Below are 21,877 nucleotides of genomic sequence, written 5' to 3' on the forward strand. Positions count from 1 at the left end.
ATGTCTTCAGGGAAAGTAGGAGATGTTCTGTGCTTCTTCATCAACGGCAACAAGGTACGTTTCACATTTAGCGAGTCAGTCATGAATAATTGTGTTCTTAAGTTTACATTTTTCAAGCTGCAAAATAGTTTTCTCAATATATATATATATATATATATATATATATATAAATTGTTGCTGCTGAACTGATTGCGTCACCAACTTAATTTTGTTTTATATTCTTACGGTGACAATAACAAAATCCTTATCCTTAGCCTAAAATGTATTTAAAACGTATTAAAAAGTATATTTTTAACTTAATCGCTACACCGATCAGATCTGGTTCCGGAAAAGGTCGGATTTAACAAATAAGAGATCCAATTTACCGTTCCTCCCAATTGCACCTAAAACATTAAATGACAAAAAACAATAGTCCAGTATCTGATGTAATTTAAAAACGTGGGCACATTATATGTTTTTGTACATTTTGAAAGTATTGTGCTGGAGGAGAAGTGGGACAGAAAAAGTAACTTACTTTTATTAATAATAATAATACATTTAATTTATATAGCGCTTTTCAAAATAAAGTCGCTTTACATGGTTAAAATCAGCATAAAACAAGGACATCATATAAAATCACATAAAACAAGGACAGGTGTGTCCCACTTTTCCTGCAACACAATACTTTCAATAATGATATGTCATTTATTGATATAACATGAATACATCGCATATCCATGAAAGTATTAATACTGCTAACCCAGGTTAAACAATCTTTGTGCACAAGTTTGTTGGACAACTCCCATCCTTTCATGTGCTTAAGTTTGGGCAATAACTGACAAAGGATGGTAATGTTTTCCAGAGGCTGTTGACTTTGGCAGAGAGAGCGGTCTGACCAAAGGTGGTGCGCCTGTGTGGGATGATGCAGTCGCCTCTGTCTGAGGCTCTGGTGACTCTAGTCTCAGGGCCGCAGACAGGTTTCTGTTTGCTGTACTCGTTGAGTAGTGATGATGGGTTCGCGGTTTCTTGTCAAAGACTTTGAGTGATCTCTTTTACAGAGATTCTATGGGTTTGAGTGTTGTTCGGTTCCATTAACAAATATATTAAAGTGTTATTTTTTTGGGCACGTTTGGAGAAAATCCTAATATCACGACTATCTGATACAGAGCTTAATAGGAAATCTCATCTATTTTTGCACATTTATTGGTTTAACCAAAGTTTAATATAATAGTTCAAATGCCATTCTTCCCGGAAGAGATATTACGTTTACATCCAACTTAAAAAACTCTCCTTTTGTCTTCTCCTCCTCCTTCTTGAAACAGGTCACAGAGAACAATGCGGACCCTGAAACCACGCTGTTGTCCTTCCTCAGAGAGAAGCGTATCCTTCAAAAATGTTTCTTTAATGGCTGAATGACACGTTGATTTGAGAGCGCCACCTACAGGCCTCAACTGCTCTGGTGACTTCCTTGACTGTGACCTCAGTGAGGTTGACTGGAACCAAGTATGGCTGCGGCGGTGGAGGCTGCGGGGCGTGCACGGTCATGGTGTCACGCCACCAACCGGCCACCAAAACCATCATGTATCCTTTATGATGAACCAACAGCTGGTATTCAGAACTACATCCCAGTACCACGCTAACTACTTATGAAGTACGCCCACTAGTCCCTAACCTGGGGGTCAGGACCAGGAGACAACCTCCGGTTCTGCCAAGTGAAGCTGATGCTTCATGTGTTAAAGCTGCATTCTCTCGAGTGTCCACCAGGGGAAACCACTCTGGTTGTATAGAAGTCTATGCCTCAAACAGATGATAAAGAATGGGATGTTTTAGAGCGGGGCTACAAGGTGATTGACAGGTTGATGCCGCTACCTGTTCCTCTCCCTTCTTCATGACGTCAACTGTTGTTTTAGTTAAATAAAACCAGCTTTTATGTCCTCATAACAGTAAAAGTAGCAGTTGTACAAACAGTGGTAGTTTAATGAAGGACATAAGTACACTGAAATGTTTCCTGCAGGTTACTGAGTGTCAGATCCGGCAGCACAGTTTAACTTCACCGTACCGTCAGACATTACTCGGTCAACGCCTGCCTGCTGCCGCTCTGCCAGCTGCACGGAGCCGCCGTCACCACGGTGGAGGGCATCGGCAGCACCAAGACCAGGATCCACCCAGTGCAGGTGGGACCACAGTGCAGTGCAGACCACTTGGGAGAGATGCATTTATTACTTCTTATTTCTAGGGTTTCTAAACTGTGGATGCTGTGTTTGTAGGAGCGAATTGCCAAAGCTCACGGCTCCCAGTGCGGATTCTGCACTCCAGGGATGGTGATGTCCATGTACACCCTGCTGAGGAACAAGCCTCAGCCCACCATGGAGGACATCACTCAGGCTCTCACTGGTTTGTTTTGTTATATCTATGTGCTGTCACCTTTACAGATAACAACCAGCAGGAAGGTAAATGGTGTCTTGGTTGTGCCTTCTTCTGGTTGTAGTCCAGTTATTCATACACATGTTAACACAACAAGTTCAACATAAAATGCATCCAGTCCTCTCCTCATTGTGCGCTGTTGCTGTTCAGGTAATCTGTGCAGGTGCACTGGATATCGACCCATCATTGACGGCTGCAGGACCTTCTGTCAGGTACTAAGATCAGATCCGCTCACCAGCGACTAACTTCAGACCTAAAAGCTAAAGGGCACACGATAACAAATATGATTTAAAGGACCATGTGATGATGGCTGCGATCAATCCCAACAGGAAGCAAACTGCTGCCAAGTCAATGGAGGCGGAGCCTGTTGCCTCAATGGAGAGCAAGACGCTGATGAACCGGAGCCTGTGCGTGATTTGTTATTTGTCCGTCTGTTCTTTATATCTTTATAGATCTCTGAGTTTATATCTTGGATTGTTGTTTTTCGTGACCCTTCTCTTAACTCTCTTCTATCTTGTTTCCGTCCTCCTCCAATGTCCCTTTGTAATCATATCGTACAGTTTTTGTTGCCCTCGATCTTGTACCTTGTACCTTTCACACACTCCTGACATGTTTTCCATAATGTGCTCCAGTCAAAGTCTAAGCTGTTTGACAAAGAAGAGTTCCTTCCACTGGACCCGACCCAGGAGCTCATCTTCCCCCCTGAACTGATTGTAAGTCCTCTCTCACACAGAGTCCTTCCAGCTCTTGTGTCATCAGCTGGCTCACCATCGGTGCTGCACTTTCTCCACAGCTGATGTCAGAGGCGGCGAACCCAAAGACGCTCACCTTTCGTGGGGAGAGGATGAGCTGGGTGTCCCCTGCCTCCATGGAGGAGCTGATCCAGCTCAAGACCAGGAACCCTAAAGCTCCGCTGGTCGTGGGAAACACCAACATCGGTCAGTTTATTAAAGAGACGAGCCGAAGGCGAATCTTCAACAAGTAGAATATATTCAGAGGAAGTCATTTGGTGCCACTGGGAATCTACAACACAAACGTATCGTGATCTACACCGTGGCAAATGTGGAAAGGTTCAGAGTAAGGCTGTGATTTGGTCCATTTGAGAGGGCCGTAACGTTAGGGAAACAGCCTTTTTTTTTACGAACCATAACGTCTTCAGTTGACAAAATGATCATATAAAGTGCTGCTATATTGTTGCTTCATTCTTATACAAGGATCTTAGGTCTGCTTTGTGTTCAAGGTCCAGATATGAAGTTCAAAGGCATCCTGCATCCGCTAATCATATCTCCAACCAGAGTCATGGAGCTGTTTGAGGTCACTCGGACCCCCCAGGGTGAGCAACCCCCATTAGTACTTTCCTTTTGGACAGACTTCTAGTCCTTTCAAGACTCCTCGGCACCAAACCCCCAGCTCTTGTGGGCTCACCTCTTGGCTCGTCTCCAGGTGTTTGGGTCGGAGCGGGCTGCAGTCTCACAGAGGTCTGGTCCCTTTTGAAGAAGCTGGTTCTTCAGTTTCCAGAGGAGGAGACCGAACTGTTCCGAGCCCTGAGCCAACAGCTGGGATACTTGGGAAGCCAGCAGATTCGTAACGTCGCTGTGAGTGGAGTTCACGACTCGGCGAATGTGAAATGTTTCATAGATGTAATTATGCTTTCTTTTGTGTTTTTAGTCTCTCGGGGGCCACATCATGAGTGCAAACCCAAACTCAGACCTGAACCCTGTCTTGGCTGCAGGGAACTGCAAAGTCAGCGTCATTTCTGACGGTAAGCGTCCGTGATCTGGTCGTAATGAATGTAGATTCATGTCCCAAGTGTTGACTCTGAAGAGGTTCTGTCTGAATCCAGCAGGAGGGAGACGGCAGCTTCCTCTGAACCAGGACTTCTTTGTGAGCTTTGGGAAAACCCTCCTGAATCCAGAAGAGATTGTTGTTTCTGTCTTCATTCCCTTCTCCAGAAAGGTACAAATATTCCTTTTGAGTATACCCGCATCTATAGTTTATTTAATGTATTTTTAAGAGCACTACGCTGTCTGTCCTGCAGGGGGAGTTTGTTGGAGCTTTCCGCCAGGCTCCAAGGAAAGAGAGCTCCTTCTCCACGGTGAACACCGGGATGAGAGTGTTGTTCTCAGAGGGATCCCGGCTGATTCAGGATGTGAGTATTTACTTTGGAGGAATGGGGCCGACCACCGTCAGCGCCACCAGAACCTGCGCGGCTATCACCACAAGGTCAGAGCCGACAGCGTCTTGATTTTTAGTGTCGGACAAAAAAAAGAACAAAAGCCAACCCAGAGAGTGTTCCCTTCAGGACTTGGGATGATGAGACCCTCAGTCGGGCCTATGACGTCCTCCTGGACGAGCTGGATCTCCCTCCGTCGGCTCCCGAAGGAAAAGTGCAGTTTCGTCACTCTCTAACTCTCAGCTTCCTCTTTAAATTCAACCTGGAGGTCTTGCAGAAACTTAGAGAAATGGTAAGATGGAACCATTGCATTATTTTATTTGTCTCAAATGTAAATGTTCAGCTGACACAAAGATCCTGCAGGATATTTCAACCAGAGACCTTGTGTCTGCAGAATGTGATAACAGAAGAGCTTCCTGAGAGGATGCAGATACAGCCTCTACCCAGAGAGATACAACCCAGTCTGCAGGAGTTCCAGGTAAGGAATGAACACTTTGATAAAACCATTTCCATCTTTTTGGACTTCATTGCTTCCTCTTCCTCCTCTCGTTCTTCTTCAGCATGTGTCTAAGGATCAGAGTGACCAGGACCCAGTGGGGCGTCCCACAATGCACCGCTCTGCCCTCAGCCAGGCCACAGGCGAGGCCGTGTACTGCGACGACATCCCCACAATAGACGGCGAGCTCTTTCTGGTTCTGGTCACCAGCTCTCGAGCGCACGCTAAAATAACGTGAGGAGCCGGGAGGCCAATCTCCAATCTCTTTTTGTTTGACTTTACTTTTGGTTCTGAATGTTTCTTTCCTCCCACAGACGGCTGGATGTGAGCGAGGCTCTACGGCTTCCCGGTGTGGTCGACATCATCACGGCAAAAGATATTCCAGGGAAGAAAGTTCGTGCAGCGTTTGGTTATGAAGAGGAGCTGCTCGCTCAGACCGAGGTAGATCGTTTTTTAAGGGTGTGCTCGGATATTTTCAAATTTCAGCTCTGACTGTTTAAAACTTTGAGATGTCCTTCATCTTTAGGGCTTACCTTGGTTCTGATCTGGAGTTCAATGGTTTTCCTCCAGGTGTCCTGCATCGGTCAGATGTTGTGCGCGGTGGTCGCTGATACGAGGGCGCACGCCAAACGAGGAGCAGCAGCTGTGAAGGTCGGCTACGAGGACCTGCCCGACCCGGTTTTTACCTTAGAGGTCTGTGGAGTTTGATTGAAACATTTATTATCCGTGCGTACTTCTTCCAGCTTCTTAACTGCGTTTGCTGTGTCCCACTGTGACAGGAAGCCATCGAGAAGTCGTCGTTCTTTGAGCCTCAATGGAGGATCGAGAGAGGAAACGTGACGGAAGCCTTTGAAACTGTTGATCAGGTTCATGAAGGTGAACGTCTGTTTTCTATTGATAGAAGATGCATTATAAACTGTGAGAGCAAGTTGTTTACATTCTTCTCTTTGTCCTGTAACTCCTCCCATAAAAGATCAGATTTCCCCTCCAATTTTCAGAAGTTCTGCTGTAGGCCTAGACTGCTTGGGGACATCTTAGGATACACTGAGCGCCTCTTCTTCTTCTTATTCTGGATGAATTTGTCTCTTCAATGCACTATACCAACTCTACTTCTTCCCGAGAGCCTCTGTGCTTCCTCCCTTCAAGTTTCCGTGGATTGTGGCTGTCTGGAACCGGTCCTGCCTCACCTTTTGTGTTCATGTTTCCACAGGAGAGTTTCGAATGGGTGGCCAGGAACATTTCTACCTGGAGACCCAGAGCATGTTGGTCGTTCCTGTTGGTGAGCAGTCGGAGTTCAACGTGTACGTCGCCATCCAATGGCCGACACTGGCTCAGGTACACACAGGTTTCTATTGGCGCTCTAAATGTGTTCTCCCTTCAGAGAAATCACAAGTTCTTTGTTGGCTTTTGTCTCATCTCACCGACTGCAGGAGGCAATAGCGGAGACACTGAGCATCCCGTCCAACAGAGTCACCTGTCACGTTAAGAGGCTTGGTGGAGGTTTCGGCGGGAAGGTTATGAAAACGGCGATACTGGCTTGTATCACCTCTGTGGCTGCGTGGAAGTAAGGCCTGTTTACACCTGGTGCCTTCAGTTTGGAAAAGGTCTTACATTTTCTTTGTTATAATTGTTTCTACATTTCTGTTCAGGACCAACCGTGCAGTCCGCTGCGTCCTGGAGCGAGGAGACGACATGCTGATCACCGGAGGCCGTCACCCTGTCCTGGGAAAATACAAAGTATGACAACCTTTTTTCATTTCAGGGGTGGGAAGTTCAGGGACATAAAACTCGGACTTCAAAATAAAACCAGAAACAACCCAAACCATGACAGTACATTAAAAGAATAAAACTAAAGATTAAACAAAACTTTTAAACTTTAACAGAATAATTTACATCAATGAGTTTTAGGTAGCCTGGGGAAAAATATTCAGCCCTGTTTCAGCTGTTTTTTAAAAATTGATCCAACATGCTGATTGTCGTTTCTTTCAGGTGGGTTTTATGAATAATGGACGGATCGTGGCTGCAGACATCCGGTGCTACGCCAATGCTGGCAACACGGTGGATGAATCTCCTGTGGTGGGTAAAAGCGGTGATGTTTATTATGATGCTATAAAGAAGCATGTTATTTATAGTCTTCTTCTTGCAGATAGCAGAAAATATGCTTCTTCATCTTGACAACGCCTACAACACGCCCAACCTGAGAGTCCAGACTACCGCCTGCAGGACCAACCTGCCCTCCAACACTGCTTTCAGGGGCTTCGGCGTGCCCCAAAGCGTCGTGGTTGTGGAGAACATGCTCAACGACGTGGCCGCGGTGCTGAGGCGTCCTGCAGACCAGATTCGGGAGATCAACATGTACAAGGGGCCGTCAGTCACCCACTACAAGATGGAGTTCAGCCCGGAGAACTTGCTGCGCTGCTGGGAGGAATGCAAGGTCAAGTCTGACTACGGCGCACGCCGCAGAGCCGTCGACCAGTTCAACCAGCAGAACCGCTGGAAGAAGAGGGGAATGTCCATCATCCCCATTAAACATGGGGTCGCCTTTTCGTTAAATTTCATGAATCAGGTCCGTGGGATTCAGTTTGATCTCCCTCAACTTTCTGAGTCTTCTTTTTGTGGTTCTCAAAGGATTATTTTATAAGTTTATATTAAAATTCAAAAGCCACCAGACTCCATTGAGAAAAACAGTAATTTAAGCTCTCAGAAAAAAGGAGTTGCTGGTCTCCTGCTACACAAATAAACCAATGGAGGCAGCGGTAGAACACTGCCTCTTATCATTGATAGAAATAAAAAGGAACATTTTACAATTGTATTGAAAGGTGTGCTCTTGTTTGTGTGTAAAAGGCTGCAGCTCTAGTCCATATCTACAAAGACGGCTCTGTTCTGCTCGCTCACGGCGGAACGGAGATGGGTCAGGGACTCCACACGAAGATGCAACAGGTACTGTGACGAAGCAGCACTGGATCTACTTTACCTGTGAATTAGAGGCAGGTGTCTTTTCATGCAACTTCTTCACAGAACACTTTAGCTCTTGTTTGTTCCCTGTGAGGTGGCGAGTCGGGAGCTTCACATCCCTCCCTCTAAGATCTACATTGGTGAAACCAGCACCAACACTGTTCCCAACACCTCCCCAACTGGTGCATCCTTTAGTACCGACCTCAACGGCATGGCGGTCAAGGTGAAGTCCAGATCCGGCTCACTCTGGAGCTGCTTTTTCAGCAATCCTCAGGATAAAATAGCTTTTATCCTGAAATACTACTGCAATGTTCTTGTTCCTTCATTCAGAATGCCTGCCAGACTCTGTACCAGCGGCTGGACCCAATCAGGAAGAAAAACCCTCAAGGATCATGGGAGAGTTGGGTACGATTTGATGAGAAAAATCTCAATTAACTGGTCGTTTGATTTGGGGGGAACTGATGTAAAATTATTCTTCAATTTGCACTCAGGTCGAGGCTGCATATGTGGAAAAAATCTGTTTGTCAACAACTGGATTCCACAGGTAGGCAAGGATTTTATTCAAATTAAATAAGTGAATTTAAGAGACATTAACGGCTTCCTGTGCGTCCTCAGAGGTCCAGACCTTTACATGGACTGGGACAAGATGGAGGGGCGGCCTTACGCTTACTTCACATTCGGAGTGTGTTGCTGCGAGGTGGAGCTGGACTGCCTCACAGGAGACTACCGGGTCAGAACTGAACCGCTTCCTCTCTCGTCTCTCTGCAGCAGAGCGACACATAAAATAAAAATACTTGTGTTGGTTTTGTCTCGTAGACGCTGAGGACCGACATCGTGATGGACGTCGGCAGAAGTGTGAACCCCTCAGTGGACATCGGACAGGTGAGTCTCAGGTTTCCATTTGCTCAATTTCAGTTACTGAAGTCAATTCAAAGCTCACCAGCTGAGCCTTTTAACAATGTTGTAACAATGAATAATAATCCAAAAGGAATTAGACACAGAAAATATTTCTTTGCACTAATTAGTTAATTATTTATCCTTTTTCTTTCTTTCTTCCTTCCCTCTCTCCTCCCCCTCAGATTGAAGGCGCCTTCATGCAGGGTCTGGGCCTCTACACTCTGGAGGAGTTGAAGTTTTCCCCCTCCGGGCTCCTGTACACTAGAGGCCCGTCTCAGTACAAGATCCCCGCGGTCTGCGACGTGCCGCTTGTCTTCAACGTGTATCTGCTGCCGGACTCCGACAACCCCCACGCCATCTACTCCTCAAAGGTCAGAGGTCGTCCGTTTTCTTCGTTGTGCTTGTTTCTGTCTGTCCTGGTTTGCTGATTCTTTCTTGTCTCCTCTTTATTTCCCCTCCTACTGTGTCGACGGCGCTTCGTATGCTTTGGCTCCGCAGGGCATCGGAGAACCGGCCCTCTTCCTCGGCAGCTCGGTGTTCTTCGCCATCAAAGACGCCGCGGCTGCAGCTCGCTCCGAGTCCGGTTTAGTCGGCCCGTTTTCCCTCGACAGCCCGGCGACACCGGAGAGGGCGTGTCTGGCTTGTTCCTCCCCGTTCACTCGGAAGGTAAAGGTGCTGGAATACTGGAAATCTAACAATATTAAGAACAAAATAATAAAATAGAACCATTTCTGTTTTATTTCTTTGTTCCAGGTTCCAGCCAGCAAACCAGGATCTTTCCAGCCTTGAGCCTTAAACATCTAAAACTCAATCTGTTTCTTTTCGTTTGATCAATCATAAGCTTGACTGATTGAATTGGATGTAACTTTAATAATGTACGAATACACTTGTGCTCTGCATGTCAAAATAGGTGTTGAATTATACTTTTTTACTTTTACATCCTACAGTATCAATATTTGAATAATAAAGCAATGCATATAATTGACTGCCACAGAATTGTAACAGTTTATTTTGGATTTGCCAAAATGAGTAAATAAATTAAAATGATTTCTCTTCATAAAAAAGACGTTCAAATCGGTTAAAAAATATATACACAATGGTACACATTTTTTTGTTTATTTAGTTACTAACCACTGACGTCAGTAAGTCTCTGAGGGTTAACGGCTTGATGGTTTAGGGTGGAGATTTGGCCTTCAGCATTTGTCAGGCTTGCTAGCTTGCCATCACTTCCTGATCTGGCCCACACAGAAGCAACTCTTTCTCTTGTGTTGTGAGTCAAAGATGTCTTCAGGGAAAGAAGGAGATATTCTGTGCTTTTTCATCAACGGGAAAAAGGTACGTTTCATATTTAGCTACTCCAGGAGTCCATAACCCGCATCTGGCTCTGAAGCCCCTCTGTTGCGTCTTCCTGAGGCTCTGACAAAAAAATTATATATATATATATATATATATATATATATATATATATATATATATATATATATATATATATATATACACATATATATATATATACATATATATATATATACATACACTACCGTTCAAAAGTTTGGGATCACTTAGAAATGTCCATATTTTTTAAAGAAAAGCACTATTTTTATTCAATGAAGCTAACATTAAATTAATCAGAAATACATTATATGCATTGTTCATGTGGTTAATAACTATTCTAGGTGGAAACGTCTGGTTTTTAATGAAATATCTACATGGGTGTATAGAGGCCCATTTCCAGCAACTATCCCTCCAGTGTTCTAATGGTACATTGTGTTTGCTAATCGCCTTAGAAGACTCATGGATGTCATAAAACCCTTGTGCAGTGATGTTACACAGCTGAAAATAGTTCTGCTGGTGAGAGAAACTATAAAACTGGCCTTCCTTTGAGCTGGTTTAGTATCTGGAGCATCACATTTGTGGGTTCCATTAGACTCTCAAAATGGCCTGAAAAAGAGAAGTTTCGTGTAAAACTCGCCAGTCTATTCTTGTTCTTAGAAATGAAGGCTATTCCATGTCAGAAATTGCGAAGAAACTGAAAATTTGTCTAGGTAACCCCAAACTTTTGAACGGTAGTGTATATATATATATATATATATATATATATATATATATATATATATATATATATATATATATATTTTTGCCTCGTATAAAATCTTTCGAAGGGAATTCCTTTTATCTTGAAGTTTAAGGTGATATTGTGTCACTGAAAATAAAGATATTTTCTTTAAAATGTGCATCACATCCTGTTACGTTGCTGTCAAGCCTTGTATCAGGTATCAAACATCCTACCTTGTGGTTACAGGGCGAACACTCTGCCACATATATAGGTCTGCATATTTGTGTTTTTAATGGACCTTAATGTAGGTCGATGCACGTCTATTTTCTACTCTTCATAAGAGTTTGATAGTTATAAACAGGTTAAATAACAATACAATGTTATATAAGTTAATAAATACAACAAACTGTATTTTGATATATAATATGACTAGTATATAAACTTTATAAATTGTGATATCAAATAGCTTTTGCGCCTCCAGACAATTTTTTGGGGATCACAACCATGTGCATTTTTAAATCACTTTAGATAACTTCGATTTGACACAAGTTTTAAGAAAAATATTTTGTTTATTATTGGCTGGAGAAACATTTGCATGTCACTGATCTTGTGAGTACTTTGTTCGACATGCATTATTCTAGTATTAATACAGAATTACCTTCAAATGATGATTGTCTGTCTTCAGCAGTGCATCACTGAATAGTTTGAATCCTCCATGCAAGGTACCCTGTCTCACTCTTGCCATCATAATAATGCTCCTTGGAGGATAACAAAACAGACACTTCATTAGTAACATTTATAATTGTAAAAATATGCTCTGGTAGCATTAAAAAAAATTCAAAACAGCATTTCACATAACCACAGCCATGACTGTGGTTAATTCCCAGCCATTCTTAGAGTAAGGGTAACTCATTTTTGGAAACCACCCAGTTTTGCAGCAGGGTTCTTCTAAAGAGCACAATTGTCAGTTAAAAGTATCACTGGTTACTCACTAAACACACCGCTCACACAGCCTGAATGTTTACATTACAGCAGAAGCAGTTTTAAAGTAAATACACTCACTGCTCTCCTCCAGCTCTCAAGGCGGTTTTCTTGTGGTTAGCTTGTCTGTAAATAAGTGACTTAAAGACACTTACCGCAGTCTTTTATTTAAAAGTAATGTTATCAGAACAATCGTTCAGTCTGTTGCTTACCTTTAAAGATGTATGTTAAAGACAAGTAATCGATTAACTTTATACAAAAGCAGTAAGTGCTTTTGATGTTTTCTAGTTCAGTTTTTCTTAGTCAGTGAGAAAAATCCAGTCTGTGTTGGCTTGAACAAGTGCACTGAACATCTTCTGAGCATGCCTCCTTATGTGTGGAAAGTTCGCCTCTTTGATAGAAGAGTAAAGATCCAGAAGTGGTAGGATAGTTGAAAGAAGAGACATTACGTTTACATCTAACTGAACAAAACTCTCCTTTTGTCTTCTCCTCCTTCCTCTTGAAACAGGTCACGGAGAACAATGCGGACCCTGAAACCACGCTGTTGTCCTTCCTCAGAGAGAAGCGTATCCTTCAAAAATGTTTCTTTAATGGCTGAATGACACGTTGATTTGAGAGCGCCACCTACAGGCCTCAACTGCTCTGGTGACTTCCTTGACTGTGACCTCAGTGAGGTTGACTGGAACCAAGTATGGCTGCGGCGGTGGAGGCTGCGGGGCGTGCACGGTCATGGTGTCACGCCACCAACCGGCCACCAAAACCATCATGTATCCTTTATGATGAACCAACAGCTGGTATTCAGAACTACATCCCAGTACCACGCTAACTACTTATGAAGTACGCCCACTAGTCCCTAACCTGGGGGTCAGGACCAGGAGACAACCTCCGGTTCTGCCAAGTGAAGCTGATTTTAAAGAATTTCTCCTTGGAGATTAATAAAGTACTTTTCATTCATTCATTCATGCTTCATGTGTTAAAGCTGCATTCTCTCGAGTGTCCACCAGGGGAAACCACTCTGGTTGTATAGAAGTCTATGCCTCAAACAGATGATAAAGAATGGGATGTTTTAGGGCGGGGCTACAAGGTGATTGACAGGTTGATGCCGCTACCTGTTCCTCTCCCTTCTTCATGACGTCAACTGTTGTTTTAGTTAAATAAAACCAGCTTTTATGTCCTCATAACAGTAAAAGTAGCAGTTGTACAAACAGTGGTAGTTTAATGAAGGACATAAGTACACTGAAATGTTTCCTGCAGGTTACTGAGTGTCAGATCCGGCAGCACAGTTTAACTTCACCGTACCGTCAGACATTACTCGGTCAACGCCTGCCTGCTGCCGCTCTGCCAGCTGCACGGAGCCGCCGTCACCACGGTGGAGGGCATCGGCAGCACCAAGACCAGGATCCACCCAGTGCAGGTGGGACCACAGTGCAGTGCAGACCACTTGGGAGAGATGCATTTATTACTTCTTATTTCTAGGGTTTCTAAACTGTGGATGCTGTGTTTGTAGGAGCGAATTGCCAAAGCTCACGGCTCCCAGTGCGGATTCTGCACTCCAGGGATGGTGATGTCCATGTACACCCTGCTGAGGAACAAGCCTCAGCCCACCATGGAGGACATCACTCAGGCTCTCACTGGTTTGTTTTGTTATATCTATGTGCTGTCACCTTTACAGATAACAACCAGCAGGAAGGTAAATGGTGTCTTGGTTGTGCCTTCTTCTGGTTGTAGTCCAGTTATTCATACACATGTTAACACAACAAGTTCAACATAAAATGCATCCAGTCCTCTCCTCACTGTGCGCTGTTGCTGTTCAGGTAATCTGTGCAGGTGCACTGGATATCGACCCATCATTGACGGCTGCAGGACCTTCTGTCAGGTACTAAGATCAGATCCGCTCACCAGCGACTAACTTCAGACCTAAAAGCTAAAGGGCACACGATAACAAATATGATTTAAAGGACCATGTGATGATGGCTGCGATCAATCCCAACAGGAAGCAAACTGCTGCCAAGTCAATGGAGGCGGAGCCTGTTGCCTCAATGGAGAGCAAGACGCTGATGAACCAGAGCCTGTGAGTGATTTGTTATTTGTCCGTCTGTTCTTTATATCTTTATAGATCTCTGAGTTTATATCTTGGATTGTTGTTTTTCGTGACCCTTCTCTTAACTCTCTTCTATCTTGTTTCCGTCCTCCTCCAACGTCCCTTTGTAATTATATCGTACAGTTTTTGTTGCCCTCGATCTTGTACCTTGTACCTTTCACACACTCCTGACATGTTTTCCATAATGTGCTCCAGTCAAAGTCTAAGCTGTTTGACAAAGAAGAGTTCCTTCCACTGGACCCGACCCAGGAGCTCATCTTCCCCCCTGAACTGATTGTAAGTCCTCTCTCACACAGAGTCCTTCCAGCTCTTGTGTCATCAGCTGACTCACCATCGGTGCTGCACTTTCTCCACAGCTGATGTCAGAGGCGGCGAACCCAAAGACGCTCACCTTTCGTGGGGAGAGGATGAGCTGGGTGTCCCCTGCCTCCCTAGAGGAGCTGATCCAGCTCAAGACCAGGAACCCTAAAGCTCCGCTGGTCGTGGGAAACACCAACATCGGTCAGTTTATTAAAGAGACGAGCCGAAGGCGAATCTTCAACAAGTAGAATACATTCAGAGGAAGTCATTTGGTGCCACTGGGAATCTACAACACAAACGTATCGTGATCTACACCGTGGCAAATGTGGAAAGGTTCAGAGTAAGGCTGTGATTTGGTCCATTTGAGAGGGCCGTAACGTTAGGGAAACAGCCTTTTTTTTTACGAACCATAACGTCTTCAGTTGACAAAATGATCATATAAAGTGCTGCTATATTGTTGCTTCATTCTTATACAAGGATCTTAGGTCTGCTTTGTGTTCAAGGTCCAGATATGAAGTTCAAAGGCATCCTGCATCCGCTAATCATATCTCCAACCAGAGTCATGGAGCTGTTTGAGGTCACTCGGACCCCCCAGGGTGAGCAACCCCCATTAGTACTTTCCTTTTGGACAGACTTCTAGTCCTTTCAAGACTCCTCGGCACCAAACCCGCAGCTCTTGTGGGCTCACCTCTTGGCTCGTCTCCAGGTGTTTGGGTCGGAGCGGGCTTCAGTCTCACAGAGGTCTGGTCCCTTTTGAAGAAGCTGGTTCTTCAGTTTCCAGAGGAGGAGACCGAACTGTTCCGAGCCCTGAGCCAACAGCTAGGATACTTGGGAAGCCAGCAGATTCGTAACGTCGCTGTGAGTGGAGTTCACGACTCGACGAATGTGAAATGTTTCATAGATGTAATTATGCTTTCTTTTGTGTTTTTAGTCTCTCGGGGGCCACATCATGAGTGCATACCCAAACTCAGACCTGAACCCTGTCTTGGCTGCAGGGAACTGCAAAGTCAGCGTCATTTCTGACGGTAAGCGTCCGTGATCTGGTCGTAATGAATGTAGATTCATGTCCAAAGTGTTGACTCTGAAGAGGTTCTGTCTGAATCCAGCAGGAGGGAGACGGCAGCTTCCTCTGAACCAGGACTTCTTTGTGAGCTTTGGGAAAACCCTCCTGAATCCAGAAGAGATTGTTGTTTCCGTCTTCATTCCCTTCTCCAGAAAGGTACAAATATTCCTTTTGAGTATACCCGCATCTATAGTTTATTTAATGTATTTTTAAGAGCACTACGCTGTCTGTCCTGCAGGGGGAGTTTGTTGGAGCTTTCCGCCAGGCTCCAAGAAAAAAGAGCTCCTTCTCCACGGTGAACACCGGGATGAGAGTGTTGTTCTCAGAGGGATCCCGGCTGATTCAGGATGTGAGTATTTACTTTGGAGGAATGGGGCCGACCACCGTCAGCGCCACCAGAACCTGCGCGGCTATCACCACAAGGTCAGAGCCGACAGCGTCTTGATTTTTAGTGTCGGACAAAAAAAAGAACAAAAGCCAACCCAGAGAGTGTTCCCTTCAGGACTTGGGATGATGAGACCCTCAGTCGGGCCTATGACGTCCTCCTGGACGAGCTGGATCTCCCTCCGTCGGCTCCCGAAGGAAAAGTGCAGTTTTGTCACTCTCTAACTCTCAGCTTCCTCTTTAAATTCAACCTGGAGGTCTTGCAGAAACTTAGAGAAATGGTAAGATGGAACCATTGCATTATTTTATTTGTCTCAAATGTAAATGTTCAGCTGACACAAAGATCCTGCAGGATATTTCAACCAGAGACCTTGTGTCTGCAGAATGTGATAACAGAAGAGCTTCCTGAGAGGATGCAGATACAGCCTCTACCCAGAGAGATACAACCCAGTCTGCAGGAGTTCCAGGTAAGGAATGAACACTTTGATAAAACCATTTCCATCTTTTTGGACTTCATTGCTTCCTCTTCCTCCTCTCGTTCTTCTTCAGCATGTGTCCAAGGATCAGAGTGACCAGGACCCAGTGGGGCGTCCCACAATGCACCGCTCTGCCCTCAGCCAGGCCACAGGCGAGGCCGTGTACTGCGACGACATCCCCACAATAGACGGCGAGCTCTTTCTGGTTCTGGTCACCAGCTCTCGAGCGCACGCTAAAATAACGTGAGGAGCCGGGAGGCCAATCTCCAATCTCTTTTTGTTTGACTTTACTTTTGGTTCTGAATGTTTCTTTCCTCCCACAGACGGCTGGATGTGAGCGAGGCTCTACGGCTTCCCGGTGTGGTCGACATCATCACGGCAAAAGATATTCCAGGGAAGAAAGTTCGTGCAGCGTTTGGTTATGAAGAGGAGCTGCTCGCTCAGACCGAGGTAGATCGTTTTTTAAGGGTGTGCTCGGATATTTTCAAATTTCAGCTCTGACTGTTTAAAACTTTGAGATGTCCTTCATCTTTAGGGCTTACCTTGGTTCTGATCTGGAGTTCAATGGTTTTCCTCCAGGTGTCCTGCATCGGTCAGATGTTGTGCGCGGTGGTCGCTGATACGAGGGCGCACGCCAAACGAGGAGCAGCAGCTGTGAAGGTCGGCTACGAGGACCTGCCCGACCCGGTTTTTACCTTAGAGGTCTGTGGAGTTTGATTGAAACATTTATTATCCGTGCGTACTTCTTCCAGCTTCTTAACTGCGTTTGCTGTGTCCCACTGTGACAGGAAGCCATCAAGAAGTCGTCGTTCTTTGAGCCTCAACGGAGGATCGAGAGAGGAAACGTGACGGAAGCCTTTGAAACTGTTGATCAGGTTCATGAAGGTGAACGTCTGTTTTCTATTGATAGAAGATGCATTATAAACTGTGAGAGCAAGTTGTTTACATTCTTCTCTTTGTCCTGTAACTCCTCCCATAAAAGATCAGATTTCCCCTCCAATTTTCAGAAGTTCTGCTGTAGGCTTAGACTGCTTGGGGACATCTTAGGATACACTGAGCGCCTCTTCTTCTTCTTATTCTGGATGAATTTGTCTCTTCAATGCACTATACCAACTCTACTTCTTCCCGAGAGCCTCTGTGCTTCCTCCCTTCAAGTTTCCGTGGATTGTGGCTGTCTGGAACCGGTCCTGCCTCACCTTTTGTGTTCATGTTTCCACAGGAGAGTTTCGAATGGGTGGCCAGGAACATTTCTACCTGGAGACCCAGAGCATGTTGGTCGTTCCTGTTGGTGAGCAGTCGGAGTTCAACGTGTACGTCGCCATCCAATGGCCGACACTGGCTCAGGTACACACAGGTTTCTATTGGCGCTCTAAATGTGTTCTCCCTTCAGAGAAATCACAAGTTCTTTGTTGGCTTTTGTCTCATCTCACCGACTGCAGGAGGCAATAGCGGAGACACTGAGCATCCCGTCCAACAGAGTCACCTGTCACGTTAAGAGGCTTGGTGGAGGTTTCGGCGGGAAGGCTATGAAAACGGCGATACTGGCTTGTATCACCTCTGTGGCTGCGTGGAAGTAAGGCCTGTTTACACCCGGTGCCTTCAGTTTGGAAAAGGTCTTACATTTTCTTTGTTATAATTGTTTCTACATTTCTGTTCAGGACCAACCGTGCAGTCCGCTGCGTCCTGGAGCGAGGAGACGACATGCTGATCACCGGAGGCCGTCACCCTGTCCTGGGAAAATACAAAGTATGACAACCTTTTTTCATTTCAGGGGTAGGAAGTTCAGGGACATAAAACTCGGACTTCAAAATAAAACCAGAAACAACCCAAACCAATGACTTTTAGGTAGTCTGGGGAAAAATATTCAGCCCTGTTTCAGCTGTTTTTTAAAAATTGATCCAACATGCTGATTGTCGTTTCTTTCAGGTGGGTTTTATGAATAATGGACGGATCGTGGCTGCAGACATCCGGTGCTACGCCAATGCTGGCAACACGGTGGATGAATCTCCTGACGTGGGTAAAAGCGGTGATGTTTATTATGATGCTATAAAGAAGCATGTTATTTATAGTCTTCTTCTTGCAGATAGCAGAAACTATGCTTCTTCATCTTGACAACGCCTACAACATGCCCAACCTGAGAGTCCAGACTACCGCCTGCAGGACCAACCTGCCCTCCAACACTGCTTTCAGGGGCTTCGGCGTGCCCCAAAGCGCCGTGGTTGTGGAGAACATGCTCAACGACGTGGCCGCGGTGCTGAGGCGTCCTGCAGACCAGATTCGGGAGATCAACATGTACAAGGGGCCGTCAGTCACCCACTACAAGATGGAGTTCAGCCCGGAGAACTTGCTGCGCTGCTGGGAGGAATGCAAGGTCAAGTCTGACTACGGCGCACGCCGCAGAGCCGTCGACCAGTTCAACCAGCAGAACCGCTGGAAGAAGAGGGGAATGTCCATCATCCCCATTAAACATGGGGTCGCCTTTCAGTTTAGTTTCATGAATCAGGTCCGTGGGATTCAGTTTGGTCTCCCTCAACTTTCTGAGTCTTCTTTTTGTGGTTCTCAAAGGACTATTTTATAAGTTTATATTAAAATTCAAAAGCCACCAGACTCCATTGAGAAAAACAGTAATTTAAGCTCTCAGAAAGAAGGAGTTGCTGGTCTCCTGCTACACAAATAAACCAACGGAGGCAGCGGTAGAACACTGCCTCTTATCATTGATAGAAATAAAAAGGAACATTTTACAATTGTATTGAAAGGTGTGCTCTTGTTTGTGTGTAAAAGGCTGCAGCTCTAGTCCATATCTACAAAGACGGCTCTGTTCTGCTCGCTCACGGCGGAACGGAGATGGGTCAGGGACTCCACACGAAGATGCAACAGGTACTGTGACGAAGCAGCACTGGATCTACTTTACCTGTGAATTAGAGGCAGGTGTCTTTTCATGCAACTTCTTCACAGAACACTTTAGCTCTTGTTTGTTCCCTGTCAGGTGGCGAGTCGGGAGCTTCACATCCCTCCCTCTAAGATCTACATTGGTGAAACCAGCACCAACACTGTTCCCAACACCTCCCCAACTGGTGGATCCTTTAGTACCGACCTCAACGGCATGGCGGTCAAGGTGAAGTCCAGATCCAGCTCCCTCTGGAGCTGCTTTTTCAGCAATCCTCAGGATAAAATAGCTTTTATCCTGAAATACGACTGCAATGTTCTTGTTCCTTCATTCAGAATGCCTGCCAGACTCTGTACCAGCGGCTGGAGCCAATCAGGAAGGAAAACCCTCAAGGATCATGGGAGAGTTGGGTACGATTTGATGAGAAAAATCTCAATTAACTGGTCGTTTGATTTTGGGGGAACTGATGTAAAATATTTCTTCAATTTGCACTCAGGTCGAGGCTGCATATGTGGAAAAAATCAGTTTGTCAACAACTGGATTCCATAGGTAGGCAAGGATTTTATTCAAATTAAATAAGTGAATTTAAGAGACATTAACGGCTTCCTGTGCGTCCTCAGAGGTCCAGACCTTTACATGGACTGGGACAAGATGGAGGGGCGGCCTTACGCTTACTTCACATTCGGAGTGTGTTGCTGCGAGGTGGAGCTGGACTGCCTCACAGGAGACTACCGGGTCAGAACTGAACCGCTTCCTCTCTCGTCTCTCTGCAGCAGAGCGACACATAAAATAAAAATACTTGTGTTGGTTTTGTCTCGTAGACGCTGAGGACCGACATCGTGATGGACGTCGGCAGAAGTGTGAACCCCTCAGTGGACATCGGACAGGTGAGTCTCAGGTTTCCATTTGCTCAATTTCAGTTACTCAAGTCAGTTCAAAGCTCACCAGCTGAGCCTTTTAACAATGTTGTAACAATGAATAATAATCCAAAAGGAATTAGACACAGAAAATATTTCTTTGCACTAATTAGTTAATTATTTATCCTTTTTCTTTCTTTCTTCCTTCCCTCTCTCCTCCCCCTCAGATTGAAGGCGCCTTCATGCAGGGTCTGGGCCTCTACACTCTGGAGGAGTTGAAGTATTCCCCCTCCGGGCTCCTGTACACTAGAGGCCCGTCTCAGTACAAGATCCCCGCGGTCTGCGACGTGCCGCTTGTCTTCAACGTGTATCTGCTGCCGGACTCCGACAACCCCCACGCCATCTACTCCTCAAAGGTCAGAGGTCGTCCGTTTTCTTCGTTGTGCTTGTTTCTGTCTGTCCTGGTTTGCTGATTCTTTCTTGTCTCCTCTTTATTTCCCCTCCTACTGTGTCGACGGCGCTTCGTATGCTTTGGCTCCGCAGGGCATCGGAGAACCGGCCCTCTTCCTCGGCAGCTCGGTGTTCTTCGCCATCAAAGACGCCGCGGCTGCAGCTCGCTCCGAGTCCGGTTTAGTCGGCCTGTTTTCCCTCGACAGCCCGGCGACACCGGAGAGGGCGTGTCTGGCTTGTTCCTCCCCGTTCACTCGGAAGGTAAAGGTGCTCAAAATATAAGCAGGCATACATACGGGCATCTACATAATTGTTTATTCTTTTAATGAAATTATTGTCTCATTAATTTGTCATTAAAAGGTATACTTTTTTAAATACAAACTTTTAATCACCTGAGATAATTGAATGTTTTAATACATGTTAAAGGAAAGTAACACATCCTGTTTTTTTAAGAAAATATCAGTTAATTGGATAACAATAAATATAAACTAAATAATAACATGGAACTATTAGTTTATGTTTTTCTAAGTGTGTGTTTTATTGCTTTGTTCCAGATTCCAGCCGGAAGGTAAAGGTGCTCAAAATATAAGCAGGCATACATACGGGCATCTACATAATTGTTTATTCTTTTAATGAAATTATTGTCTCATTAATTTGTCATTAAAAGGTATACTTTTTTAAATACAAACTTTTAATCACCTGAGATAATTGAATGTTTTAATACATGTTAAAGGAAAGTAACACATCCTGTTTTTTTAAGAAAATATCAGTTAATTGGATAACAATAAATATAAACTAAATAATAACATGGAACTATTAGTTTATGTTTTTCTAAGTGTGTGTTTTATTGCTTTGTTCCAGATTCCAGCCTGCGAACCATCTTTCCAGCCTTAAACATCTGAAACTGAATCTATTTCTTTCTATTTTCAATCAAAAGCTTGATGTATGATCACACTTATGCTCTACGTGACATCATTTTAAACAAATTATTCATTTGACTTCACACCCTGCAGTTTCCATATCAAACAATAATGAATAATACTTTAACAATAGTAAAAATAGACTAATAAGTATAATTGACTACCTTAAATAAAGCCGGTGTTTTCTCCATTCAGAAGCTTTACAGAGCCCATCATGTCCATCATGTTTCTAAACGTAAATTTGTCTTCTTCTGGGCCGAGGGCGATCACACATTGGTGCTCCACGCCGCCAGAGTCCGGCCAGGAGGTGAGGCCGACAGGAAGTGCTGGTTGAAAACATTTGGGGAAGTGATACATGTTCACGGTTCACAGAAGAATTGTAACACGGATTATTGTGTGTTCAATAAATTGTTGTTCTAAGAGCCAAATATGGTGGTGAAAGTCTGTTACTCTGTGTGTACACTGGGTGACGCTGTTC

General features: G+C 44.8%; 3 protein-coding genes across 8 annotated transcripts in view; 2 read left to right on the top strand and 1 right to left on the bottom strand.

The window, feature by feature from the left end:
• Positions 1–9,713, top strand: LOC137793877 (aldehyde oxidase 1-like). The gene is made up of 34 exons (XM_068590284.1): positions 1–54; positions 1,302–1,359; positions 1,464–1,560; positions 2,045–2,153; positions 2,247–2,373; positions 2,554–2,615; positions 2,733–2,810; positions 3,036–3,116; positions 3,197–3,341; positions 3,644–3,736; positions 3,847–3,998; positions 4,072–4,165; positions 4,250–4,359; positions 4,442–4,626; positions 4,706–4,868; positions 4,971–5,054; positions 5,137–5,306; positions 5,387–5,513; positions 5,643–5,765; positions 5,852–5,948; positions 6,283–6,407; positions 6,503–6,636; positions 6,722–6,809; positions 7,062–7,152; positions 7,223–7,638; positions 7,917–8,012; positions 8,122–8,250; positions 8,358–8,432; positions 8,519–8,571; positions 8,643–8,757; positions 8,844–8,909; positions 9,107–9,295; positions 9,423–9,590; positions 9,678–9,713. Exons 1-34 carry the CDS (start codon positions 1–3, stop codon positions 9,711–9,713), a joined length of 3,990 nt encoding a protein of 1,329 aa, XP_068446385.1.
• Positions 9,565–21,877, bottom strand: part of LOC137793876 (uncharacterized) — a 25,618-nt gene continuing 13,305 nt past the window's right edge. For 3 of the 6 annotated variants that reach the window (XR_011078260.1, XR_011078259.1, XR_011078257.1), the window contains 3 exons: positions 21,564–21,725; positions 11,639–11,738; positions 9,565–9,615 (listed from right to left, as the gene is read on the bottom strand). The gene's annotated coding sequence lies outside the window, so the exon portion shown is untranslated. Of the gene's footprint in view, positions 9,616–11,638; positions 11,739–17,989; positions 18,017–21,299; positions 21,726–21,877 lie in introns of those variants that run through there. The other 3 variants (XR_011078261.1, XR_011078258.1, XM_068590282.1) reach the window with 3 other exon arrangements.
• Positions 10,206–21,837, top strand: LOC137794297 (aldehyde oxidase 1-like). Its single transcript, XM_068591049.1, has 34 exons — positions 10,206–10,259; positions 12,470–12,527; positions 12,632–12,728; positions 13,267–13,375; positions 13,469–13,595; positions 13,776–13,837; positions 13,955–14,032; positions 14,258–14,338; positions 14,419–14,563; positions 14,866–14,958; positions 15,069–15,220; positions 15,294–15,387; positions 15,472–15,581; positions 15,664–15,848; positions 15,928–16,090; positions 16,193–16,276; positions 16,359–16,528; positions 16,609–16,735; positions 16,865–16,987; positions 17,074–17,170; positions 17,505–17,629; positions 17,725–17,858; positions 17,944–18,031; positions 18,212–18,298; positions 18,369–18,788; positions 19,067–19,162; positions 19,272–19,400; positions 19,508–19,582; positions 19,669–19,721; positions 19,793–19,907; positions 19,994–20,059; positions 20,257–20,445; positions 20,573–20,740; positions 21,341–21,837. Exons 1-34 carry the CDS (start codon positions 10,206–10,208, stop codon positions 21,371–21,373), a joined length of 3,987 nt encoding a protein of 1,328 aa, XP_068447150.1. The 3' UTR covers positions 21,374–21,837.

The sequence above is a fragment of the Clinocottus analis genome, unplaced genomic scaffold (assembly GCF_023055335.1).
Source record: "Clinocottus analis isolate CAN_PGR_092001 unplaced genomic scaffold, fCliAna1.0.p SCAF_24, whole genome shotgun sequence".
Classification (NCBI taxonomy): Eukaryota; Metazoa; Chordata; class Actinopteri; order Perciformes; family Cottidae; genus Clinocottus; species Clinocottus analis.